At 50.6% G+C, this 26,703-nt stretch overlaps 2 protein-coding genes across 5 annotated transcripts; both read right to left on the reverse strand.

The window, feature by feature from the left end:
• Positions 1-2,105: 2,105 nt before the first annotated feature.
• On the reverse strand, positions 2,106-3,162 carry HDHD3 (haloacid dehalogenase like hydrolase domain containing 3). Its single transcript, XM_035255291.3, has one exon. It carries the CDS (start codon positions 3,034-3,036, stop codon positions 2,281-2,283), a length of 756 nt encoding a protein of 251 aa, XP_035111182.3. The 5' UTR covers positions 3,037-3,162; the 3' UTR covers positions 2,106-2,280.
• On the reverse strand, positions 2,106-26,220 carry ALAD (aminolevulinate dehydratase). 4 transcript variants are annotated; one of them, XR_013535997.1, is made up of 13 exons: positions 25,907-26,220; positions 18,431-18,618; positions 17,154-17,371; positions 16,570-16,666; positions 15,898-16,033; positions 15,693-15,776; positions 15,505-15,593; positions 14,861-14,916; positions 14,686-14,773; positions 14,525-14,611; positions 14,079-14,208; positions 13,008-13,141; positions 2,106-3,210 (listed from the first exon to the last, which is right to left on the reverse strand). XR_013535997.1 is itself a non-coding variant. In XM_078374691.1 (12 exons), the coding sequence occupies exons 2-12, from the start codon at positions 18,568-18,570 to the stop codon at positions 3,125-3,127; spliced, it is 1,044 nt and encodes a 347-aa protein (XP_078230817.1). In that variant the 5' UTR covers positions 18,571-18,618; positions 25,907-25,981; the 3' UTR covers positions 2,106-3,124. The 4 variants fall into 4 exon arrangements, 2 of the variants coding, with proteins under 2 accessions (XP_078230817.1, XP_008999876.3); XR_013536000.1 differs by having other exon boundaries at positions 17,154-17,204; positions 25,907-25,981; XM_078374691.1 differs by lacking the exon at positions 13,008-13,141 and having other exon boundaries at positions 17,154-17,204; positions 25,907-25,981.
• Between the last annotated feature and the right edge of the window lie 483 nt (positions 26,221-26,703).

The raw sequence follows: 26,703 nt of genomic DNA on the forward strand, positions 1-26,703 counted from the left end.
TGAAAACCAATGTTTATTTTTTATTTTTATTTTTTGAGATGGAGTCTCAAAGGGAGGCTGAGGCAGGGGGATCACCTGAGGTCAGGAGTTCAAGACCAGACTGGTCAACATAGTGAAACCCCATCTCTACTAAAAATACAAAAAATTAGCTAGGCATAGTGGTGTACACCTGTGATCTCAGCTAATCAGGAGGCTGAGTTAGGAGAATTGCTTGGACCTGGGAGGTGGAGGTTGCAGTGAGCCAAACCACTGCACTCCAGCATGGGCGACAGAACGAGACTCGATCTCAAAAAAAAAAAAAAGAGGAAATTACTGTGGCCTGGCTTTGGTGCCAGTCCCAAGGAAGACTTTGGTCAAGCCCCAAAGAGATCTTCCCTGCCTTTGCCTGGGCACAGCCCCTGCTAAAAAATCTGGGTCAAAGCCTAAACTCTTCTTGGCCCGAAGAGCTTGAAGGCCTGAAACACCCTCCCTCTGGTAGCCTGGGGTCAGCGCTTAGTTTGAAAAGCAGGCTGCTAAGCCATCCTGTAGGGATACTGTCTATTAGCATCACATAGTATGAAGAGGAGAATTTAAACAAGGAACCCCATGACAATCATGAGAAGAAATCCTGTTGACTTATGCCTACTTTGTGTTAGGTAATGTGCTGTTACTTACATGTGTGTATAATCCTCAAAGTTTCCTCGTTGAAGGCCCCCCATGCCCTGTCTCCCCCAATCCACCAACTGAGCTTCTCATAGCAGCCTTCATTCCGGTTCATGGGCCTGCTGCAGGAATGCCCTCCTCATTCATCTGCTCATCTAAAGCCACCCCCCAATGCCACTCCTCAATTCAGCATTCACTCCAGAGTCCTCCCTGCCTGCTGGCACCAGAATACACTGCCAGGTGTGTGCCTGTGTTTTTAACATGTGGCATCCCCTGGCAATGGGCAAGGCACAGAGATGTCCAGCAAATACCAAGCATAAAGGTGTGTGGGAAGGTGGGGAGGCAGGAAGATATATATATATATTTTTAGAGACAGGGTTTCACTCTGTTGCCCAGGCTGGAGTCCAATGGCACAATCGTAGCTCATATAACTAAACTCCTGGGCTCAAGCGATCCTCCTACCTCAGCCTTCTGAGTGGCTGGGATTAAAGGTGTGTGCCAGCACACCAGGCTAGTTTTCAAATTTTTTGTAGAGATGGAGTTTCATCATGTTACCCAGGCTGGTCTCAAACTCCTGGGGTCAAGTGATACTCCTGCCTGAGCCTCCTAAAGTGAAAGAAATTGAAAACCCAACCTACTTCTTCAACTTCCAATTGTTCCCCCCTCCCCACAAACCTATTCCTTATACTCCTGTCTAGTCCTTGTTCCCAGTACTTTCCTACCTCCATGCTAGTCTCTGTGTTGAGGTTGACATTCTTTAGGATACCTCCCCTATTCTCCCATGATCTCTACTGTACCATGTAGAGATCCCCAACTACCTGCAACCTAGTGGTGACACCAATGGGCTTTGGAGTCAGATGTGCCTAAATTGGAATCCTGGCTTCTTTGCATGCTAGCTGTGACCTCATGCAAGTGGCTTAACCTCTGTATTTCAGTTTCCTCATTTGTAAAGTTGTGGAGGGGGTCAAACCACCTAGATCCAATGAGGTAGCTTTGGGGGTTATAGGTGCATATAAAGTAACTTATCACATTACCTAACACAGGGCAGGCATAAGCCAACAGGATTTCTTCTCATGACTGTCATGGGGTTCCTTGTTTAAATTCACCCCTTCATACTACATGGTGCTAATGGACAGTGTCTCTATGGACAGCTTAGCATCCTGCTTTTCAAACTAAGCGGTGACCCCAGGCTTCCAGAGGGAGGGTGTTTCAGAAGCTGAAAGAGAGGCCTTAGGACCTCTGCTTCTACTCCAGCAGTTTTTGCAGGGTTTTTAGTTTTGCATAATGGGGTTTCAGATCTCCCATGACAAAAGGTCCCTGCTGCTAAACCAAGTTTGAAAGTGCCTGGTTTTGAAGCTAGTTGGACCCTCTATAAGTTCTGTTGGATGTGAAGAGGACTCCTAGTGGAAAAGGGACACAGGTATGAGTGAGAATGAGGGAAGGCAGAGGCTAGGAGCTGATTAGTGGGGCAAGGCTGAGAGTCCAGCACTCAAACTGCTTTATTATCAGAATAGGTGATGAAGGCTGCAGGGAGGCGGGGAAAGTCCAGAGCTTCGGAGAAAGAAGGGGCTCCCTATCTGCAGGGTTTGTTTAGGGTTTTCTCCATGGCCTAGGGCCTAGCCACTTCCCTCACCAGCCTCAAAGCCCTGGGGTTGAGCCCCCTAGGCGGTCAAGGGCAGGCAGGAGATGGGCCAGAGTGGGGAGGATGTGTTCTTTAGGTACAGAATCCCTGACCTTGGGGTCCAGTGCCTGTGGGCCAACCACCAGGAAGCTGTGCAGGCCCACAGCCCGAGGCCCCTGGTAATCACAGAGGTAATTATCCCCAACATGGGCAGTCACTGCCGGTTCCATATGAGCAAGACGCAAGGCCTTCTGGAAAATGCGAGGGTCCGGCTTGGGCCAGCCAGCATCTTCAGAGGTCAGCACAAAGTCAAAGTATTCACGCAGGCCAAGACCTGCCAGGATGCCCTCTAGCCGTCGGTCAAAGTTGGAGATCACTGCCAACCTCAGACCCCGTGTACGGCACCCCCTCAGGGTGTCCTCAGCCCCATCCAGCACCTGCCAGGCGCAGGGGCTGCTGAAGTCTTCATACAGCTGTTCAGCGATGGGCGCCACAGCCTGAGCATTCCGAACACCCGCCAGGTGGAAGGTCTGCAGGACCACGTCCAGCCACCACTGGCGGGAGGTGAGGCCGTGGCTCAGGCCGTAGTTGGGGAAGCTGCGGCTATAAGCCTTGTACGCCTGCCTGAAGCCCTGTTCCAGGACTGAGGGTTCCACCTCCAGTCCGTGGGCCCGGCCCTTGGCAGCATACTCCTCCCCTACGGGGTGGCGGAGCCTGAGCAGTGTGTCCTTCACATCCCACGTCAGCAGTCGTATCTGCAGCCGGTGTGCCATGGAGGAAGCCAAGTCCACCCCAGTTCTGCCTCAGGTCCCACGGTGGGTCCCAGGGAAGTGGAGCTGGATAAGACCACCTTTCCACAACCTAACAACCACCTCTTTCCAGGCCTTGCAGGTCGGATTTGCTGGCTAACAAGAAGCACTTGGGAAATGTCTTCACAGCACAAGGTCCTAGAATAAAAAACAGCAGGTAAGGTGGAAGCTCAGGCCATGACATCAGACAGACTGGGTTCAAATTCTGGTGCTGCCAATGGTGTGACTCTAAGAAAGTCACTCTGAATCCACAACAAATTTCCGAGCACCTTTTGAGCTAGCTGCTAGCATACAGGACAGATTTCCAGCCCTTATGGCAGTTACAGGCACTGAAGGACAGGGATACAGATAGTAGGCCGAGAACTACGCAAACACTTAAATACAGTGAAGTTAATATATACCATAAGGATATAAATCCAGCCACTACATCTAGTCTGTGTAGTCAGGGAATGTCATAAGCAAGTTAATTTTCTTTTTATTTATTTATTTTCAGACAGGGTCTCTGTCTCCCAGGTTGGAGTGCATGGCTCCATCTCCCAGGCTCAGTCAAGCCTCCTGCTTCAGCCTCCCTAGTAGGTGGGGCTACAGGCGTGTGCCACCATGCCTAGCTAATTTTTGAATTTTTTGTAGAGACTTGGCAGGGAGAGGGTCTCACTATGTTGCCCAGGCTGCTCTCCAACCCCTGGACTCTAGTGATTCCCCCAACCTTGGCCACCCAAAGTACTGGGATTACGGTCGTGAGCTACCGCTCCTGGCCCTGCAAGTGAAGTTTCAATGGAGATCAGAAGAATGATTGTGCAAGAAGCAGAAGTAGTTGAGTGCTCCTGTCAGTGGAAACAGCGAGTGCAAAGGCCCTGAGGCAGGGCAAGGAGTCTGGTGCTTTGGGTGGACAGAGGCCAGCTCAGGCAGGACCTTGTATGTCAGGACACAATTATTATGGTTGCTATTATCATTATTAGCGATGTCAAAGACAGAAGGGGCCTTGCAGGCCATCTGAACAATATCCTGGCTGCTGGGCAAAAGACTGAGCCAGAGAGGAGCAAGTACTTGCCTAAGGCCACAGTGAGTCAGTGGCATAGCCAGGACCAGAACCCAAACTTCAGACCCTCCAGCCAGTTCTTTTACTGTACCATGAGATATATTTGGATTTAAAAAAATTGGTGGCCGGGCGTGGTGGCTCACGCTTGTAATCCAAGCACTTTAGAGGCCAAGGTGGGTGGATCACCTGAGGTTGGGAGTTCAAGACCAGCCTGACCAACATGGTGAAACCCCATCTTTAAAAAAAAAAAAATTGGTGAACCTGTACCGCACAGGAGAAGTGTTATTACTGGAGGTAATAACACTGGCCTAGGAGAAGAGCCGATGAGAGATAACTGACTCAAGGCACAAGAAACAAATGACAAGGCCTGCTGTACAGAGGCTGGTGCAGCTTCTTTCCCCAGACCGCTGATCCCAGATAAGGCTGTCCCCTTGAAACCCCAGGGGCCAGAGTTCAAAGTTCAGTCAAGTTGTTGACTGCACCTTGTATGTCAGGACACAATTATTATGGTTGCTATTATCATTATTAGCGATGTCAAAGACAGAAGGGGCCTTGCAGGCCAAGTTGTTATTTAGTGAGGGGTGTCGCTGGGAGGAAGCTTGTCCAGGAAATGAATTAAGGAGACTCATCCAAAGACCCTCTCATTTTGCAGGTGGGCAGACAGAGACCCGGTGAGGCGCAATAATTTACCCCCAAATCAAACAAGGGGTCACAGTGGCACAGCTAAGACTAGAGCGGAGGGCTCTGGATCCAGACTCACGGCTTTTTCGATTTCTGGAAGCGCGGCTTGGAGGCTCTGGGCTGCGGGACCGAACTGCTCGGCCTTCCTCCTCACCTCCAGAGCCCGGGCCTCACGCAGAACCTCTACAGCCGCCGTCGGCAGAGTGAGCTGGGGCGGGGGTTTTTAGGGACCTTGGCCGCGGCCGACCCCTTCTTAGCTGTAGCACGCCCACGGATCGGCGCCGGTTCCCGGGGCCCAGAACCCACCTGAGTCGCCGGGAAGCCAGTAAAGAGCGCAGCCTCAGGGCCAGCGGGCTCGGGCGGAGGTACGTAGGCGGCGGGGCGGGGCTCGCGCTGGCCGCCCCACTCCCATCCTGCCCCGCCCCTGTCCCCGCCCTTGTCCCCTCACCTTCGCCCTCTCCCACTCCGTCCCTCGTCGCCCTCGTCATCCACTCTCCCTCCTTCGTTGCACTGTGCACCTCTGTCGCCCGCCTTCACTGCGCACTTTCGTTACCCCGCACCCTTTCGGTTCCCCGGTCCGCACCTTCTGCTCCCCAGCCCCCGTTACCAGCACCCTCTCCGCCCTGTCTGCGCACCCCCTGCCCGCCACACCGCCCCTTCCCCACACCGCCCCTCTCTCCGCTCCCCATTTCCCACCCCGGCTCTTTGCCTCCTTCGAATCGGGACACCCCGAGAGGTACCCCAGTTGGTATTGGAGGGAATTGCTTTTAGTTGGACACTTGTTTAATCCAAGGCAGTTTGAGGGGGGTAGAGTCCTCTGCAGTAACCTGCTTTTTTCTTTTCTTCTTTTTTTTTTGAGACAGAGTTTCGCTCTGCAGCCCAGGCTGGAGTGCAGTGGCGCGATTTCAGCTCGCTGCAACTCCTGCCTCCCTGGTTCAAGCGATTCTTATGCCTCAGCCTCCCGAGTAGCTGGGACTACAGGCGCTACCACAACCAGCTATTTTTTGTATTTTTGTAGAGACGGGTCTTCACCATGTTGGACAGGCTGGCTTGGAACTCCTGATCTCAAGCGATCTGCCCACTTTGGCCTCCAAAGTGCTGGGATTACAGGCCTGAGCCACAGGACCTGCCTATTCTTTTTGTTTTAAAAAACTCTGTGGCAACAGCCTGGAATCCTAACCACTAGATCACCAGGGAGCTTTCTGATTCTTTTGAAGAAGAAAAATAAGGCTTTCTGTTTTTGTTTTAGAAAAGTAATGCATGTTGGTCAGGTGCTCACACCTGTAATCATCCCGGCACTTTGGGAGGCCGAAGTGGGCAGATCACTTGGGATCAGGAGGTGAGTGAATCACCTAAGGTAAGGAGTTTGAGACCAGCTTTTCAACATAGTAAAACCCCATCTGTACTAAAAATACAAAATCAGCCAGATGTGGTGGTGCATGCCTGTAATCCCAGCTACCTGGGAGGCTAAGGCAGGAGAATCCCTTGAACTGGGGAGGTAGAGGTTGCAGTGAGCCGAGATCAGGCCACTGTACTCCAGCCTGGGCAACAGGAGCAAAACTCCAGCTTATTAAAAAAAAAAGTAATGCAGGTGAATCTCAAAATACTTTAAAAATACAAACATATTCAGAGCTGGGCATAGTGGCTCATGCCTGAAATCCTAGCACTTTGGAAGGCTAAGGTGGAGGATCATTTGAGCTCAGGGGTTTGAGACCAGCCTGTCTCGTTAAAAAATAATAGGCCGGTTGCGGTGGCTCATGCCTGTAATTCCAGCACTTTGGGACGCTGAGATGGGTGGATCACCTGAGGTCAGGAGTCCTAGACCAGCCTGACTATGGCAAAACCACATCTCTACTAAAAATACAAAAGTTAGCTGGGCATGGTGGCAGGTGCCTGTAATCCCAGCTACTCAGGAGGCAGAGGCATAAGAATCGCTTGAACCTGTGAGAAGGAGGTTGCAGTGAGCCGACATCATACTACTGCACTCCAGCCTGGGTGACCAAGCAAGACTCTGTCTCAAATAATAATAATAATAAAAATGCAAAATACAAATGTGTACAAAATAAAAAGCCACCCCCCGCAACCTTATTCATTCACTAGCTAGCATCTGTGGGCTCTGCGTCCCCCGTCCTTTGAGGATTCAATGGGAAACACAGTGGTTCCTGCCTGCATGGGACATGGGAGGGGTAGACGACCATCTTGTAGATGAACAAGGTGATATCAGAAGAAATGGAAGCAGTAAAACAGAATCCTTTTATGAACAGTGACAGGGAATCTCTTTGGATGAGGTGGTCAGGGGAGGAACAAAGGTCTGAATGGTGAGGAGGCTGTCAGGTTAAGATCAAGGAACAGCGCGGTGGCTCAAGCCTGTAATTCCAGCACTTTGGGAGGCCGAGGCGGGTGGATCACGAGGTCAAGAGATCGAGACCATCCTGGTCAACATGGTGAAAATGCAAAAAAAAAAAAAAAAAAAAAAAATTAGCTGGGCACAGTGGCGTGTGCCTGTAATCCCAGCTACTCAGGAGGCTGAGGCAGGAGAATTGCCTGAACCCAGGAGGCGGAGGTTGCGGTCAGCTGAGGTCGCGCCATTGCACTCCAGCCTGGGTAACAAGAGCGAAACTCCGTCTCAAAAAAAAAAAAAAAAAAAAGATCAAGGAACAAGTTCTCCCAGTGAAGAGCTGGCAAGGAGGAGGTGGAGCCCCAGCTTGCTTACTGAGCAAGGACAGTAGCCTTGGGGCAGGGAGAGAAGAGTTTCCCCACCCCATCTCACTCCCCAGGGATTGCTGAGGTGACAGTTTTGGTTATGCTATGAGATAGTTTTCTAGGAGCACACAAACATGTATCCCATTTTCTTCCTTTCTTTTTCCTTCCTTTTTTCCCCCTCCCTTCCTCCCTCCTTCCCTCCCTTCCTTCCTTTTCTCCCTCCCTTCTTCCCTCCTTCCCTCTCTGTCTCTTTCTTTCATTCTTTCATTTTTGAGACAGAGTTTCGCTCTTGTTGCCCAGGCTGGAGTACAAGGGCGCAATCTCAGCTCCTTGCAACCTCTGCCTCCAGGGTTAAAGCGATTCACCTGCCTCAGCCTCGAGAGTAGCTGGGATTACAGGCATCCACCACCATGCCCAGCTAGTTTTGTATTTTTAGTAGCGATGGGTTTTCACCATGTTGGCCAGGCTGGTTTCAAACTCCTGACCTCAGGTGATCCACCAGTCTCAGCCTCCCAAAGTGCTGGGATTACAGGCGTGAGCCACTGCGCCTGGCCCCCTTTCAACTCTTAAAAAACAAAATTTTCTCCTGTGTTCAAGTTGGTCTGTTCACTGGGTTCAGGCCTGGGAAGAAACACAAAGTACAGAGTCACGGACTTTGGCCCTGCAAGAAAGAGCCCAACTCACTTGGGGACTCACTTGAAAAACTGGTTTTGTGTTGTAAGCATGAAGCAGAAGTTGGAGTGGGAAGGGTGATTGGGACACCAGAGGTCCAAATGCATTTCACAGAATCCAAGAATGTCTGATTGTGTCCCCTTTTCAGGGTCACCTAAAACCTAACCCCTTAAGTTCTGGTCCCAGCTCTGCCACCTGTCTGTCTGTGAGCTCTCCATTCAATTATTTTTCTCTCTGGCCTCAGTCTCCCAATATGCAAAATGTGAATTTTCACAAAGTGAACATATCTATGCAACCAGCACCCAGGCCAAGAAAAAGAACAATTTCCAGAACCCTACACAGCCTGTCCACTGCAGTTACTTACCACCCAAAAGGGTAACTATCTTGACTTCTAATTGAATAGTTTTGTTTTTGAACTATATGTAAACAGAATAGAGCCTGCACTCTTTTATGCCTTGTGTCTTTTGCTCAAAATTGTATTTGATACCTCTATGTTGCTATGTGTAGTTGTAGTTAATCCATTCTCACACCTGTAATATTCCATTATACTGTTGAAGAACATTTGGGTTATCTCCAATTTTGTTCGTTATACTTCTAAAATTTTTCGAGACAGAGTCTCACTCTGTTGCCCAGGTTGGAATGCAGTGGCACCATCTCAGCTCACTGCAGCCTCTGCCTCAGTCTCCCAAGTAGTTGGGATTACAGGCGTGTGCCACCACATCTGGCTAATATTTTTTTGTTTTTAGTAGAGATGGAGTTTCACCACGTTGGCCAGGCTGGTCTCGAACTCCTGACCTTGTGATCCGCCCGCCTCAGCCTCCCAATGTTCTGGGATTACAGGCATGAACCACCATGCCCAGCCAGTATGAGGCACTTTTATGGATGTATTGTGGTATCACATGTGGTTTTTAACTTGAATTTCTCTACTAATGAAGATAACATCTCTTTATATATGTATTAGTCAAGTTTTCATTTTTTATTTACATAGCCACACGCGAATATATCCTTGTTACATATAATACATGAATAGAAATAATACATGTAAAGGTAAAGTCCCTCTAAAATGAATCCCTTCACTAGTTTTATTTTCAATTGAAAAAAATTTTGTTTTGCAGAAATGGGGTCTTGCTATGTTGTCCAGGCTGGTCTTGAACTACTGGCCTCAAGCAATCCTGCCACCTTGGCCTCCTACAGTGCTGGGATTACAGGTGTGAGCCACTGTCTCCATCCCCTTCCCAAGTTTTGAGCACTGGGCTTAGAGTTAAGAGACCTGAATTCCAGCCTTTGTCTGCCACTGACTAACTTGCTGTCTAATTTCAGGCAACTCTCCTCTCTGGGTCTGCCTCCCCATCTATAAAATCAGGATGTTTAACTAGATATCATTATTTTGGCTTTTGCTATATCCACTGAACCAGAATCCTGATTAATACAGACTGACTAGAGAATGACTTTTTTTGTTTTGTTTTTTGACAGAGCCTGACTCTGTTGCCCAGTGCAGTGGTGTGATCTCGGCTCACTGCAACCTCCGCCTCCTGGGTTCAAGTGATTCTCCTGCCTCAGCCTCCCAAGTAGCTGGGACTACAGGTGTTTGCCATATGTCCAGCTAATTTTTTATAATTTTAGTAGAGATGGGTTTTTGCCATGTTGGCCAGGCTGGTCTTAAACTCCTGACCTCAAGTGATCCACCCACCTTGGCCTCCCAAAGTGCTGGGATTACAGGTGTGAGCCACTGTGCCTGGCTCCAAGAATGACGTTAGATTGGATATTGGGTCAGTTTCCTCAGAGGAAGGGACACTTTGAGCTGAGATCTTAACAAGAGAGACATCCATATAGATTTAGGGGAAAAGCATTCCAGGCCAAGGAGACCACTCATGCAAAAGCTCAGTCCTCGACAGCATTCTGTGTAATGAGGCCTACCTGGTCAGTCATGACGTCCCCATCTCCCATCCCACTGTTTACAGTGACTGGGCCAAGAGTGGACCATGTGATCTGAAGAGGAGATTTGGTATGTGAGTGATGGGACAGAAATGATCTTCCTCTGGGATTACAAATCTTAAAGACTATTTAAGCCTAAAGTTATTGAGGATCATGTTGCTGGCAAGTGGCAAAAACCCACCTGAGTGTAAAGCTAACCTGGGGCAAACACAGACAAGAGCTAGAAAGAGAGAGTCCTCCATGAGAGCCTTTGACCCTCGGTCCAACCACACCTGTACTTATCACAATCCAATTATGAAAACCAATCATGGTCAGGTATGGTGGCTCTTGCCTGTAATCTCAGCATTTTTAGAGGCTAAGGTGGTAGATCACGAGGTCAGGAGTTCAAGACCAGCCTGGCCACGATGGCGAAACACTGTCTCTACTAAAAATACAAAAATTAGCTGGGTGTGGTAATGGGCACCTGTAATCCCAGGTACTTGGGAGGCTGAGGCAGAGAAATGCTTGAACCTGGGAGGCAGAGGTTGCAGTGAGCCAATATCATGCCATTGCACTCAGCCTAGGCGACAGAGCAAGACTCTGACTCAAAACAAAAACAGAAAAGAAAACCAGTCATGTCCTTCTTCACAATCGAACTGGATCATCACTTGCAACCAAGAGGTTCCCTGGTCTCCTCGGTATCCCCCTATTACTGGAGGTAATTCCAGATGGTTCCCGAACTATGATCATTCAACTCACGATTTTTGACTTTACATTTATAACTTTATTACCATATAGATTTTTGTGTTGGTAGTTTTGCCCAGTGTAGGCTAATGTAAGTGTTCTGAGCATGTTTAAGGAATGCTAGACTAAGCTATGATGTTTGATAGGTTAGGTATATTAAATGCATTTTTGACTTATGATCATATTTTCAGTTTATGGTGGGTTTATCAGGATGTAAACCACTTATCACATAAGTGGAGGGGTAGCCGTATAACATTGTTAGACCTATAAATTTGCTGCTGATTATTGGGAGGTGGTATGGCACAGTGGTTTGGGGCAGAGGCCTCAGAGTTGGACTGTGGATTCAAATCCCAGCTTGGCTGTATCCCGTGTGGTTCTAACCCAGTTCTGCCACAAACTTGTTAAGTGACCTTAAGTGAGTCACATAACCTCTCTAGATATAGCTTCCTCATTGCAAAATGTCTCAAGTTTAGTATTCTCCTTCCACCCTGACTCTGCTTCTGTTCCTCCATCCAGCCTTCCCCGTGGCACATCAGCCACCCAGAAGTTCAAGCCAGACTCATTCCTGAGATCTAATCTACCTTCTAAACACATCCACAATCCATTCCCCTTTCTCCATCCCCACTGTCACCCCTCCAGTTCATGCTGTCAAGACTTTCATCTGCAGTTTGCCATAGAGCTGTTAAAATACTTCTACAAACTGCAAACTTGATTGAGTCATTCTGAAAAGGTGAATGTGGCCCTTGACCCCTGCAGTTTGGTCCTGGTCTATCTCTCTCCACTCAGTTCGGGCCATGCACTCAGTGCTCCAGACAGGCTACCCTTGCGTTCCTCCAGCTAGGAGCTCCAGGGACTTTGCACAACTCTTCCTTCTCCCTGGAATGCTCTTCCCCAATTATGTCTTAGCTTGATGGCTCACCCTTCAAGTCTAGGCTCAAATGTCAGCCCTTCAGGGAAGTATTTTCTGATCCTTCAAAGCAGGTCAGAGCCTGGTGACCTCCTTCACAGCACCTGTCACCACATCACTGGTGCGTATCTGCCTCCTTCCCAACAACTTTCTTTTTTGAGATGGAGTCTTGATCTGTTGCTTAGGCTGGAGTGCAACGGCGTGATCTCAGCTCAATGCAATCTCCACCTCTCAGGTTCAAGCAATTCTCCTGTCTCAGCCTCCTGAGTAGCTGGGACTACAGGCACCCGCCACCACACCCAGCTAACTTCTGTATTTTCAGTACAGATGGGGTTTCACCATATTGGCCATGCTGGTCTCAAACTCCTGACCTTGTGATCTGCCCGCCTCCACCTCCCAAAGTGCTGGGATTACAGGCATGAGCCACCATGCCTGGCCCCAACTACTGTTTCAAGAGAGGCCCCTTCTCTGTTGTTCTCTGTCTCAGACCCCTTCTTTTCCTTCAAAACACTTATCACAACGTGTAACCGCTTTATTTCTTTGTTTTCATCTTAGCTGTCTCCCCTATTCTCGCTGTATAATTTCCGTGAAGAGACAAGCTGAGGTCTGTCCTGCTGTATTCCCAGGACCCAGCCCTGAACCTAGGAGCAGGGCAGAGGTTCTCAAAAAGTATCTCTTGAATAAAAAGTGTTTCTGGTGGTAGCATCTCCAGCAGTCAGGAACTCCCTCTTTGCCTCTAAGTTTTGATCCTCAGGCAGTATTTCTGCTGCTAAGGAGTAATTCTTCTCTGGGTTTATGGTTCAGAGTAGAACAGGAGACCTCAGGCAGCCTGGCAACCTCTGGCCTGTGTGGGAAATGCCTTCCAGTGGAATCGCAGCACATTTCAATGCTAACCCAGGGATATCGATCTAGGCCTCAGTTCCACACCCAGCTCTGCTGCCAGAAGCTTTCTAAGGCTTCTCAGGCCCCAAGATGCCATGGTTCTCCTCTTCCCGTAATGCTCCAAGACCCTCTCCCAGCCAGGCCCCACCAAGCCTGTGCCCCAGCTCCAGGTTGCTTTCAAGCTGAAGCCACACCAGAGAAAAGAGCTGAGAGTGAGCTGAGGTCAGCTCAGGGCTGATCCAGGGGAGGGGCAGGGAAGCTTGGGAAAGCCCATAGGATGCAGTTGCGAGTTGTAAGAGTTAGCATGCCGGCAAAACCACCCAGGGCTGCTGGGCCCACCAGCATGTAAGCAGGAAGAGGGCACGAGGGCACAGTTCTAAAAGCAGCATTTACTTTGGCTTTCACTTCTCTGTGGCCCCAGGGAGCTTTTTAAAGTTCTAGTTCTCGGGTCTGGCACTCTCCCCATCATTCCTCCTTCAGCCACTGCAGCAGCTGGGGTGTGTAGTAGGTGATGATGATGTCAGCACCTGTGTTGGGAGAGATGCAGAAAGTTGGGGGTGGTGGGGGTGCTGATCAGCTCTGAGCACACCTTCTGCGATGGGAGGGCCAGGGGGGAAGAAGGCTACCATGAAGAGGCACAGCCTGTGGGCACACCACATTAAGATGGAGCCTGGTAGCTGGGCACGGTGGCTCATGCCTGTAAACCCAGCACTTTGGGAGGCCGAGGTGGGTGGATCACAAGGTCAGGAGTTTGAGATTAGCCTGGCCAATATGGTGAAACCCCGTCTCTACTAAAATATAAAAAATTAGCTGGGTATGGTGGTGGGTGCCTGTAATCCCAGCTACTCAGGAGGCTAAGGCAGGAAAATCACTTAAACTCAGGAGGCCTAGGTGGCAGTGAGCTGAGATCGTACCACTGCATTCCAGCCTGGGTGACAGAGCAAGACTCTGTCTCAAAAAAAAAAAAAAAAAAAAAAAAAGATGGAGCCTGGCTTTGGGCAGCTCTATTTCTTGGGCAAGTCATTTTTAATTTTGGAACCTCAGTTTGCCAAAGTATAAAATGCACCGTGAAGGAAATAGGTAAGAGGCAAGTTCTCTTCCCGTGCTGGTGTGCAATCTAACAAAACAAGCCCCTTTATGGAGTGGTATTACCTCACTGAATCCTCAGGACAACCATGCACCAGGTATCTTATCCCTGGTTATCCAGTTATGGATGAGGACACTGAGGTTTGGAGAAGTGGCTTGCCCATGTTCTCACAAACAAAAATTAACAGAGGACTCTGCTTTCTTCACTGTGCTGTGTCCTACGCTGCAGTTCCATATCTCTTCCTATTTGTGTCTGTTTAGATCACTAGCAATTCCCAGCATAAGACTCCAAGCTCTCAGGACTTTGTTCTCCGATCTAGGCAGAGTGCTTACAGTCCCTCAGGCGCAGGTCAAAACACCCCACCCCTGACTGCTTACCTGCTCTGCGGAAGGCAGTCACAGCCTCCAGTACAGCAGCCTTGAGATCAAATGCCCCAGCCTGGGCTCCGTGCCACAGCATGGCAAACTCTCCAGAAACGTGGTACACGGCGAGAGGGAGGTGGGGGTGCTGCAGAGAAGCAGACAGGCTGAAGTGGAGAATGGATGTGGCTCTGGGAGTTTTCCTTCCCCCCTGCTCAGTCTGTGACCATCTGAGCCCTGTGCCCTGGGTTACTGTGGCTAGCAGCCTGGCCCACTCTTGAAACAGTTAGAGCAGGGCTATCTGAGGCACCTGCAGGCCCTGGCACACAAGGCCATGGTGGTTCCTGGGCAGGGATGGGGGAGTCCTGCTCAAGGGCAGACTGCTTCCAACTCCGAGATTCCAGAGTCTATGGAAAACTCTGTCCCATCCCCCTGATCCCCCTTTACCTCGGGCCTGTGCTCACCTTGTCCTTTACCTCCCGCACGATGTCCAGGTAGGGCATTCCTGGCTTCACCATGAGCATGTCAGCTCCTTCCCGTACATCCCGGTCCTAAGGGATGAGGGTATCATATGGGTGGTGCCTGGGAGGGGGCTGAGGGTGGTACTCAAGCCCTAGTCACTCACCACAGCTCGGAGGGCCAGGCCTCGTGCTCCAGGGGGCAGCTGGTAGCAGCGGCGGTCCCCAAAAGCTGGGCTTGACTGAGCCGCATCCCTGCAAAGCAGAGTCATCAGGGTGGGCTCCAGCTTTGGGCCATCGGGCCAGGGATTTAACAGCAGGCCTCTGCCCACCCCTGCTTACCGGAAAGGGCCATAGAAACAGGAAGCAAACTTGGCACTGTAGCTCATCACTGACACCTATGGGGAGATAATGGGGGTCTTGGCTCAGTCGGTCCTTGCCAGCTGTCCCAGGGTGATGTGGCAGGGAGAGAAAGGCCCTAGGCTGGGAAGGAGAGTGTCTGTTCTGGTCCTGTTGGAGCACTGGGATTGATTTCCTCATCAGAGACCCAGAGGTTGACATGATTCCTCAAAGCCTCATTCAGCACTGTCTTCAGCTCTGTATTCTTTTTTTCTTTTAGATAGTCTTGCTCTGACACCCAGGATGAACTGCAGTGGCATGATCTCAGCTCACTGCAATCTGCAGCTCCTGGGTTCAAGCGATTCTCCTGCCTCAGCCTCCCGAGTAGCTGGGATTACAGGCGCCTGCCACCACACCCAGCTAATTTTTGTGTTTTTAGTAGAGATGGCATTTCACCACGTTGGCCAGGCTGGTCTTGAACTCCTGACCTCAAGTGATCCACCTGCTCTGGCCTCCCAACGTGCTGGGATTACCGGTGTGAGCCACCACGCCCAGCAGGTCTGTGATTCTTAGCATACATGGGGGCTGGGCTGGTGCAGATTCTCTCCTCCTGGCCCCATGCTGCTCCCTGCACTCCCCATCCTTACCCTATTGCCGAATCCGTGTGCCAGTAGGGCTTCCTTGATGGCTTCTACTCGTCCATCCATCATGTCCGATGGGGCTACCACCTGACATCCTGTGGGCAGAGGGGGGCCTTCAGAACTCTGGGACCTTCCCAGCCACTCTGCCACCTCCCTGACCCAGAGGTGCCCATCGCTGCTGGTGGTTCACTCACCTGCCTTGGCATAAGCCAGTGCCACCTCAGCCAGCCGCTGGCGGCTTTCCTCGGCCCGGAATGCTCCATTTTCACTCAGGAGCCCTGCAGGACAGATGGCTGGGTTTTGGGGAGCACCTTGGACCTGGCCTGTCCCCACCCTGGTGAGAAGTGGACAGTAGGAATGTGGGTGGCAGCAGGGCTGGTTGGGAGGAAGTGGGCTCACCACAGTGACCATGGGAGGTATAGGGACACAGGCAGACATCACAGGCCACCAGGAGGTTGGGGAAGGTCTTCCTCAAAAGACGGATTGCCTCAATAGCTGGGGACTCCTCGGAGTCAGCTGCAGAACCCCGCTCGTCCTAGGGGCAGGGGAGGGACAAAGCAGTGTGTCTGTTACATGTAGCTTCAGAAGGCAGGACAGCAGCCATAACAGAGCACAGCCCTGGCCCTCTCCCCTTTATTGTCACAGCCCCTGGATAAGAAAGCTCATGTCCCTTCACCTGTGGCCCCAGGGCCAGCACAAGGTTGGAGTGAGGATGCAGTCAGTATAGACCCTCAGCCCACCCTCGCCCAACCTCCCTTCCTTTTTCTATTTTTTTTTTGGAGACAGGGTCTTCCCCAGGCTGGAGTGCACTGGCGCGATCTTGGCTCACTACAGCCTCGACTTTCCGAGCTCAAGCGATCCTCCCATCTCTCCACCTCCCGAATAGCTGGGACTACAGGTGCACTACCGCACCCAGCTAACTTTTGTATTTTTTTGTAGAGATGGGGTTTTGCCATGTTGCTCAGGCTGGTCTCAAAATTCTGGGCTCAAGTGATCCACCCGCCTTGGCCTCCCAAACTGCTGGAATTATGAGCACAATCTTCCTTCTTAACCCTTCCTTCGATTCTTCACCTTGGGAACTCTGCTGGGGACACCGAAGATCAGGACACAGCGTAGGCCCTCTTCCACCAAGGGCCTCATCATCTCTTCCAGCCGGCTCACACCATACCTGTGTGGGCATGGGTAGAGGGGCTGAAGGAAGGCAGGTCCCAGAAAAAGGTCCTCTGGATCCCCCACACTGTGCCTCTGTTAGGAGCCAAGCTACATATGGCACCAGGAGGGCTCAAGCCCCCAGGAGAGGAAGGGACAGGGATGCACCCACTAAATAGCAGGGAAGACTGAGGCCCTGAGTAGCAGAGCTCTGTTCAGCCGTGGCAGGTTCCTCCAAGGCCCTCTTATTAAACTCCCACCTGCAGTCAGCTCCCTTCTGCAACAGCCTCTGCCACGATGCGTCTGGTGATGGGTAACTCATGACTTTATGGGGCTGCCTCTTCCACTGCAGAACAGCTCTGGCCCTGAGAAAACCCTTCCCTCTACTGAGCTGATGTCTGCCTGTTCGCATCTTCTACCTCCTGGGTCCGTTTCTGCCTCCCGGCACTTCCACCGTGGAATCTCTCCCTCCACCACCCTCTTGCCCCCATCTCCACATCTCCTACCTGGCCACTCCTGGGAGGCTGGCGATAGGCTGTACGTCATCAGGAACATCCCTGCAAGAGTTGGGGGTGGGATATGGATTGGTGGCTGTGGGAAGGGCCAGTGGTGAGGGGGTGCCTGAGAGGGATGGTTGGGAAGCAGGGAAGAAATATGGGCGTGGAGATGGCGGGAGGAGGGTGGGATCCAGTGTCTGGCTTCCCTGCCTGGCCAAGCCCAGGGCCTGAAATAATAATAGGAACAACAAGAATAACAGTGACAACAGTAGCAACTGGACTAAAAGAACAGCAGTTACAGGAAGGAATTAGTGGTTAACAATTTGGACTCTGAAGTCAGCAGGTCCTTGCTTCCTATCCCAGTCTACTGCCTGGGTGACCGTGGCCAAGTTCTAAAATCTCTTTGAGACTTAGGCCTTCATGGGTGGTTAATTCATAACTCAACAAATATTTATTGAGTACTTCTATGTGCCAAGTACTGTTCTAGGCCCTGATGATACGACAGTGAACAAAATAGACAAACATCTCTACCCACATGGAGCTGATGTCTTGGAAGATATCTACTGCTTCTTCATACAAATGCTCTCAGAACTGAATGACAAAATGTGTGTAGGTGCTTAGAATAGTACCTGGTACACAGTAAGTACTCAGTAAATGTCTGCATTATTATTGTTGTTATTATTATTTTGAGACAGAGTTTCACTCTTGTTGCCCAGGCTGGAGTACAATGTCTCGATCTCAGCTCACTGCAACCTCCGCCTCCCGGGTTCAAGTGATTCTCCTGCCTCAGCCTCCCAGGTAGCTGGGATTACAGGCATGCTCCATCACACCCGGCTAATTTTGTATTTTTAATAGAGATGGGGTTTTCCATGTTGATCAGGCTGGTCTTGAACTCCCAACCTCAGGTGATCCACCTGCTTTGGCCTCCCAAAGTGCTGGGATTACAGGCGTGAGCCACCGTACCCGGCCGTTATTATTAACAATAATGATTGCCATCCCTTAGAGGTACAGAGCACCTTCTCAGGGTCTGTCTTATTGCAAGAGCTCAGGATGGCAGGCAAGGGTTATTCTTCTAATTTTCCAAATGGAATGACTGAGTTCTTTCAAAATTTGTTTTGTTCCTAAGATTCCTGTCCTTAATCCAAGTTGGCTGCTTCCAATACCTTGAATTTCAAGCTGACAGCTCACTTTGCCACCCCCAGCAATACTGATGCCCACTCCAGTCAACACTCCCACCCCAACCCCAACCAGCAGAGCAGAGGCCTGGCCCATTCTTGGAGACTCACGTGACAAAGATGGGGTAGATGAGGTTGGAGGCATTGAGGGTGGTGGTGGCGGTCTGCCAGGCCCGAAGCAGTGGGTGGAAGTAGCCACTGTGCAGAATGGACTGGGGCTGCATGTCGTGAGCCAGTGGGCACAGGGGCATCAGATGGTTGGAACCAAGGGCTCCTGGGGTGTTGGCTGCAGGCTCTGTCTGTGGGCGGTGATGGGTGGCACATTAGACACGGTCCCTGTCCTCAGGAGAGGGACACATTTGGAAGACAGCTCTTCCAGATTCCTGCCTCCCCTCTGTCTAGCCCAATGCTACTCACAGCATGGTTCACCAATCCCTGCTGGCCAAGAAGGTAAGTAGAGGAATGAAAGTCTTTAGAAACTTTCATGGGCTAGGCGCAGTGGCCCATGCCTGTAATCCCAGCACTTTGGGAGGCTGAGGTGGCAGGACTGCTTGAGCTGAGTTTGAGGCCAGCCTGGGCAACATGGTGAGACCCTGTATCTACAAAAAGTTTAAAAACTAGCCAGTGTGGTGGTACACACCTGTGGTCCAGCTACTCAGGAGGTTAAGGCAAAAGGATAGCTTGAGCCTGGGAGCTCAAGGCTGCAGTGAGCTATGACTGCACCACTGCACTCCAGCCGGGGCGACAGAGGGAGACCTGTCTCTAAAAAGTAATTATTTTATTTTATTTCATTTTATCAAAGAATCAATAGACTGGAAATAAAAAGAAAAAAAAAGAACGCATCCTTTCCTATGCACAGTTTGAGAAGCACTGATCTAGCCAACATTTAAACTTTGTTTATTCCATAAAAAATGCCCATGTTCATGGCAGAACTTTTAGAAAAGTATAGATAAGCAAAAAGAGAAAAATCCCCTGCGATTCTATCTTAGAGAAAAGTACTGTTGGCCAGGCATGGTGCTCATGCCCATAATCCCAGCACTTTGGGAGGGTGAGGTGGGCAGATCACTTGAGGTAAGGAATTACAGACCAGCCTGGCCAACATGGTGAAACACCATCTCTACTGAAAATACAGAAGAAAATTGGCTGGGCACGGGGGTGCACACCTGTAATCCCAATTACTGGGGAGGCTGAGGCAGAAGAATCATTTGCACCCAGGAGGCAGAGGTTGCAGTGAGCCAAGATTATGTCACTACTGCATTCCAGCCTGGGCAACAGAGCAAGACTTTGTCTCAAAAAAAAAAAAAAAAAAAAAAAAGGAAAGGAAAAAGAAAAGAAAAGAAAAGAGAAAAGTACTGTTAACACCTTGGGACATGGACTTCTTGTTAGGTACAATGCATACCAATAGGATAAAATAGTACCATTCATGTCAGACACACACACACACACATACTCTAGTGCCACCAAATCTTTTCTAGCCCAAGGAGTTTCATGGGCTCCACAAGCACAAGCTATACCTTCTTGCTTTGCTCACCTTGTCCCTTTACCTGAAAGGCTATGCTCTCCCCACACCCACATCTACAGGGTTCTCCTCTCTTCCACTGAGGCTTTCTTGCCCAGATTGCAATCTCTCTTATATAAGTGATCTGTGGACCTGTCTTCTCTCGTGCCAGTAGACAGGGCTTCTGCAGGGCAAGGTCCAGAGTTGCTTCATTTTTGCCTCCCCCACAGTGTTCTGTCACCAACTGACGTTGGCACACAGTAAATCTTTAATTATGTGAAATACAAAAATAGGCCTTAAACAGCAAATAAGTGGATACAAGACAGAAGGAAGCTGGGGTATTAATATTTGTTTCCAGAGCACCTACTGTGTGCCAGGCCATGCCTGGCACTTTCACAGGTGACTTCTCATCCAGTGGGCACTACAGTCCTGGGAGGCAGGGCTGACTGAGTACATGGAGCCTGACCAAAAGTGACCCATGGCTCCAATGGGAGTGAGGAGGTCAGAGACGCTTATTAGAAGATGATAGGGGACAGGCGTGGTGGCTCACACCTGTAATCCCAGCACTTTGGGAGGCCAAGGTGGGTGGTCCTTGAGGTCAGGAGTTCGAGACCAGCCTGGCCAACCTGGTGAAACCCTGTCTCTACTAAAAATACAAAAAAAAAAAGCTGGGTGTGGTGGCGCATGCCTGTAATCCCAGCTACTCGGGAGGCTGAGGCAGGAGAATCGCTGGAACCAGAGAGGCGGAGGTTGCTGTGAGCCAAGATCACCCCACTGCACTCCAGCCTGGGCAATAAGAGGGAAACTCCGTCTCTCTCACACACATACAAAGAAAAGAAATAAAAATAAAAATACAAAAATTAGCTGGGTGTGGTGGTGTATGCCTGTAATCAGAGTTCCTCTGGAGGCTGAGGCAGGAGAATCGTTTGAACCCAGGAGAGCTGGAGGTTGCAGTGAGCCGAGAGTACACCACTGCACTCCAGCCTGGGCAACAGTGTGAGATTCTGCCTCAAAAAAAAAAAAAAAAAAAAAAGGCAGGGGGTTGAACTTGGTTTTGCAGGATGAGTCGGTTCAGCCTGGCAGAGGGAAGGGGGCCAACATTTCCTTAGGAAGGGAAGAAAGGGGCAAAGGTGGGGAAGGAGGATGGCTGTGGGCTATTGTGAGGAGCCCAGGCTGAGGCTGTGGGAAGACTGCTGGGCAGTGGGTGGGCGAGTGGCCTGGTTGATGCCTGGCTTTAGGAAGATCAATCCTGCAGGCTGAGCAGAGCAGATGGGAAAGCAGAGGAGTGCAGACGCTATGGAGGCTAGGGGCAGAGAAGGAAGGGGCGTTTTGAGGCAGCCAAGAGACAGTGTCTCAGGGCGGATGCTCTAGGCCTGCCTGCCTGACCTGGAGGGTGGCAGATAGAGACAGGGACAGGGCAGGAAGAGGGTGGTGGGGAGCTGGGCTTGGAGAGGAGGTGGAGAGCTCTGTTTTAGACATTTCCTTTTGGAGATGCCTGGGAGAAATATCCCATAGCCAAGGAGATATTGGGTGGGGGAAGAGAGCCATAAAAATGGGGGCTGGCAGGCCTGAGTCCAACTGCTCTTTGTATGAATGGGACCTCAAGGCCCAGAGAGGGGCAAGGACTTACCCAAAGCCACACAGTGAGTAAGAGGACTAACTCCCAGGTGAACTGGGAGATCCTTTAGTAGGCTGGAGTCAAGACAGATATTGAAGCCAGGTCTAATCTCTCTGATTCTTGCTTCCCAGAAAACCACCTTTGTAACAGGCCTCTGGCCTCTGGAATTCAAAGCTGCATTCCCACGGCCTTGACTCCTCCTCCTGCTTATCAGAAACAGTGGGGCAGGGCTGCCTAGGAGCCTGGCTGCTTTTCTCTCCACAGTCTCTTAGGTCCCCTTCACTGACCCCAGCCATCTCAGGGGCCTGTTTTATCCAGTCTTCCTCCTTGCCAGGGTGGGGTTATCACAAGTCACAGTTGGGCCAGCCCTGCTGCCACACCCCTGGGTGGGCCAGCCTCATCACCTGACACAGGGACAGGCCAGACCTCCCCAGTCATGTCTCAACACCCAAAGAGGCAAAATCATTCAGTAGATATGAGGTCCTGGCTACCCATTTGGTACTTGATTTTGCTCTCATGTCTTCCAGGAGTTTTTTTTTTTTTTGGCCAGGGGCGGGTGGATGGTGGAGTTTTGTTCTTGTTACCCAGGCTGGAGTGCAATGGTGCGGTCTCAGCTCACCACAACCTCTGCCTCATGGGTTCAAGCGATTCTCCTGCCTCAGCCTCCTGAGTAGCTGGATTACAGGCATGTACCACCATGTCCAGCTAATTTTTTGTGTGTTTTTAGTAGAGACAGGCTTTTTCCATGTTGGTCAGGCTGATTTCAAACTCCTGACTTCAAGTGAGCAGCCGGTCTCAGCCTTCCAAAGTGCTGGGATTACGGGCTTGAGCCACCACACCTTGCTGAGAGAATATTTTTGAATATTGAGAGAATTATCAAAATGTAACCCAGCAGCCCAAGACCACATAGCTATTTAGTGACTGAGCTAGAATTTAAATTTGTTCTAGACTCCAAATGCTGGGTTTATATGCTGTATTCCATAATACTGGTAAACACCTGATTCAGTAGGCTTCTCTCTGCCCATACTGTTTCTGTGTTGGGTGCTGGAGAGACAGAAGGCACAAAAGAAAAACATACTGAGTGTATTCATTCTGGGCTGGGCACAGCACTAGGTACTTTATAGCAGTATTTCATTTCATTGCAAGAATTGTCCTAACTTTTAGTGATAAGGAAACAGAGGCTCTGAGTGGTTCAGTGAGTTGCTTAATGCCATTAGAGTCTAGTCAATTTCGCGCCAGACTTGCCAAGCTGAAGACAGGTCTAATCTCTCTGATTCACTTCCCAAAAAACAACTTCTGTTGTTTGCTGGCTTCTGGAATCCAGAGCTGCATTCCACTGGCCTCAACTCCCCATCACCTTTAGGAGGCTGCGGGAACAACTGCCTCCTGCTTAGCAGAAACACTGGGGCAGGCTGCCTATGAGCCCGGGACCGGGGCAGGGCTAAAGGGAGCAGTCTCACTACAGCAGTTCCACTTGGATCTGTTTTTGAATTCTAAGATTCTGAGAGAGATTTGATTTGAGAAATGGGCATCAGTGCTGAAAGTATTAAAAACTTGAAAATTGCCAATCCTGTTTGATCCCTTACATCTTAATGTGGAAAACAGGGTATAGAGAGGTGACAGGATTTGTTTGAGATCACACAGTGAGTGACATAGAGAGCTAGAAACTGACCCTGGCAGCTCCTGGCTTCTAGCTCAGTGCCCTGATACCTATGCCATAGTCATTCCATTGTAGGAGGTGCTTAATCATTGTCTGTGGAGTGGGAAAACACCCCCTGAATCCCATATCTGGCAGAGCCAAATCCAAGATGGATTTTACTTTGCAAAAAGGCCCTTAGAGTTTGGGAAATTGTCACAGACTGGGAGGATACTTCTCCCATATCAAGGGAGCTTGCAAACCACAACTTAGGCAGGGCGTGGTGGCTCACGCCTATAATCCCAGCACTTTGGGAGGCCGTGGCAGGCGGATCACGAGGTCAAGAGATCGAGACCATCCTGGTCAACATGGTGAAACCCCATCTCTACTGAAAATACAAAAAATTAGCTGGGCATGGTGGTGCACGCCTGTAGTCCCAGCTACTCGGGAGGCTGAGGCAGGAGAATTGCTTGAACCCAGGAGATGGAGGTTGCGGTGAGCTGAGATCGTGCCATTGCACTCCAGCCTGGGTAACAAGAGTGAAACTCTGTCTCAAAAACAGAAAAAACAAAAACAAAAAAACAAAAAACCACAACTTAAATCCCTATGACATCACCATACTGAAGACAGGCGCAGGCTACCAGGAGGCCTGCCACCTCTGCCCACCCACATTGAACAGGTTAGTTTTGCTGGGACGCAGAGTATAGGGCAGAGCAGAAAGAACCATGTTTCAGGGTCAGGCAGCCCCAGGTTTGGTCTATGCTCTGCTGTGTAATTTTGGGCAAAGTCAGTGACCTTCCAATGTTCATTTCATAATCTACAAAACAGGCATGATATCTCTAACTTGCAAGGGTGTGGGGGAAGATTAGAGACAGGGATGAGGCAGGTGTCTGGCACCAAAGAGCTGCACAGTAAACATGTAGCTAATTGTATTACTATTAGGAGGAGGGCTGGGCTGGAATGAGATGTCCTAGCACACCTCTGTGCCTTCTGCACCTCACCCAGACGGGAATATGCGATCAAACCCTTGTGGGGTACAGAGTTTTCCAAGATTTCTGAAGTGGAGTCCCTGCCTTCCAGCAGGTTATGTGGTAGAGGAAAAAGAAAATCACCACCTGGCTGCCAGAGTAGAGGGGTGGACCAGGTGCTGTGAGAGGGACTGTGTCTCTGGAAGTCAAGGATGGTTTCATAGGAGAGGGGACAGTGAAGGATAAAAAATGTTTCAGATTATTTATTTTGAGATGGAGTTTCGCTGTTGTTACCCAGACTGGAGTGCAATGGCGCGATCTCGGCTCACCGCAACCTCCGTCTTCTGGGTTCAAGCAATTCTCCTGCCTCACCCTCCCGAGTAGCTGGGACTACAGGTGTGCACCACCATGCCCAGCTAATTTTTGTATTTTTAGTAGAGACGGGGTTTCACCTTGTTGACCAGGATGGTCTCGATCTCTTGACCTCGTGATCCACCTGCCTCTCAAAGTGCTGGATTATAGGCGTGAGCCATGGCGCCCAGCCTTAAAAATGTTTCAGATTTAATGTGAAAGTATCTCCTCCTGTGGAAGGCAACATCCCCAAACTGGGAGTAACTGAAGTTGGGCCCTGAGTGCTGCCACCAGGAGGGGCTGAGAAAGCTTCATGTTGTCCCATGTTGTGCTGTGTTGGAAGATTCCAGAGACTGTGGTCTTGGCACAAAGGGTTAGGACCTGCTGCCAGCCCTGGCAGGCTCTGCCACTGGCCAGGGAGGAGGCAGTCAGGAGAGCCAGCTAGGTAGAAGGTGGCCAGAATTGAGAAATCCAAAGCCCACAAAGCCCCAGGAGAACGGCTATCAGTTCTGAAAAGGGACGGAGTGTTCATACAGCCGACTCAAAGTTCTTGAATATCTACTCTGGGCCTGCCAAAGTGCTAGACACAGGGATTAAGGAGAACAATGAGACCCCAGCCTTGTCCTGGGGCTCTCTGAAGAGCCTGATCTCCTCTGGGGTTAGCCATTTGGACGTAGAAAGAGAAACTGCCATTCCCAGAATCCTGTATCGTTGGCTAAGAGGCTTCTTAAAGTTTGCTGGTTGTATCACTGAAACAAGAGTGAAACTGGGCTCAGAGAAGGGAAGACACAGGCCCAGGGTCACGCAGTGGGTCAGCAGCAGATCTGGGGCAAGGCATCCAGCAGCCCAGTCCTCAGTGCCCACAATGACACCTCCATACTTTAAGGACAGATATCAAATCTGCTTCCCAGCAGGTTGGGCTTGTGCAAAGCTCCGGGTGAACTGTGACTCTGGCTGGACCTTGATGCTGTTGGTAGCAGGATGGTTAAGTGTGTGGGCTCTGGAGTCTGATAGATGTGGGTACAAATCCTAGTTCTATAGCTTGCTAGTTGTGTGACCTTAGTTTCTTCATTTAGTAGATGGGGACTTGAACCGATCGAAATGGGTTGTTGTAAGAAATGAATGGACCCGTGTTGTATGTAAGGAGTGAAGGTTAGGATGAATGGGCCAAGGCACGCAAGGCTTAGTACAAAGCAGCTGTTATTGTTTTCACCTCCCTACCCCCGTAACCGCCACCCGCACCTCCGGCTCTGCATCGATAGAGTTTACCCCGGCGGTATCTGAGAGGGTGGACTCCAGAGAAGAGGTGCGGAGCCCCGAACCCGGCCCCCCAACCCCAGCTGGAGCGGGACAATCATGCCCAAACGCTTCACCAGACTCTGTACGCCGCTGCACCGCCAGGTCTTCAGGCGCACTGCACAATTTAGGGACGCCGGACTCTTGATACCACAGTCCCCACCTTGCCCTGGAGCCGCCCTCCAAGCCCGCTATCTCCCCGCGTCCAGCCCCTGCTCACCTGCCTCCCTAAGGGCTCCGGGAAGCTGCTCCCACCACCGCTGTCTCCGGCTCTGGCCTTCCGGGTCCCACATCTGGGCGGGGGAGCTCGCCCGGAAGCAGCTCCCCCACGGCCCGCCCCCACCACCGTGCAGGCCACGCCCTCCGAAGGCCGCTTCACTGGATTCCTCCGCTCCAGCTGCGGCCCCGCCCACACGCGCCGAGGTCTGGCCAATCGGGTGAGCCGAGGGCCTGGCGGGCCCGCCCCTCTCCGCTCCGGGGGCCCGCGTTTGTGCTTGGAACCTCAGGAGGGAGCCCATGAGGGACCGCGGGAACAGTGTGGGAGGGTCTCTGGACTTGAGCCGGCCCCGGAGGCGGATACATCCCGAGTTCATTTCACAGCAGTCCTCTTCGCAGCCTAGGGCAAACTTGGCGCTGGTTAATGGTTTGGTGAAAGAATAATTGGATGTCACAGCCATTAGAACAGCACCATTATGCCTAACACAATATTAGCTAAGTCCATTTTTGCGGACTAAGCGTTTTAAAGTTGTTGTTCAGCGCCAGACTTCTGAGTTTTCAGAGAAAATTTGTTCCTGTATAATTAATTTCTCAGGTACGACAGTGCTAAGTATGAGTTGAGAGATGTGATGTGAAAGACATGGGCATTTAGGAAAACTCCAAGTCTGATAGGGGCATCAGACCTATGATGGGTATAATGAAAGATCCAACCAAAAGTCTGTAGGGGAGTTGGAGCAGAGTATGTGCGGGGGCAGGAGGGATCTGATGAGGCTTATGGGGCCTGGGTAAACTAGGAATCGG

This window comes from Callithrix jacchus, chromosome 1 (genome assembly GCF_049354715.1).
Source record: "Callithrix jacchus isolate 240 chromosome 1, calJac240_pri, whole genome shotgun sequence".
Classification (NCBI taxonomy): domain Eukaryota; kingdom Metazoa; phylum Chordata; class Mammalia; order Primates; family Cebidae; genus Callithrix; species Callithrix jacchus.

Excerpts from the sequence above, each read along its gene's own strand:
- HDHD3 (XM_035255291.3), bottom strand. The coding sequence starts at position 3,036 with ATGGCACACCGGCTGCAGATACGACTGCTGACGTGGGATGTGAAGGAC.
- ALAD (XM_078374691.1), bottom strand. The coding sequence starts at position 18,570 with ATGCCCCTGTGCCCACTGGCTCACGACATGCAGCCCCAGTCCATTCTG. Across the intron at positions 16,667-17,153 it reads AGCCTCCCAGGAGTGGCCAG|GTATGGTGTGAGCCGGCTGG; the intron begins GTAGGAGATGTG and ends ATGCCCACACAG. Across the intron at positions 14,209-14,524 it reads TGCGGGAGGTAAAGGACAAG|CACCCCCACCTCCCTCTCGC; the intron begins GTGAGCACAGGC and ends GCTTCTCTGCAG.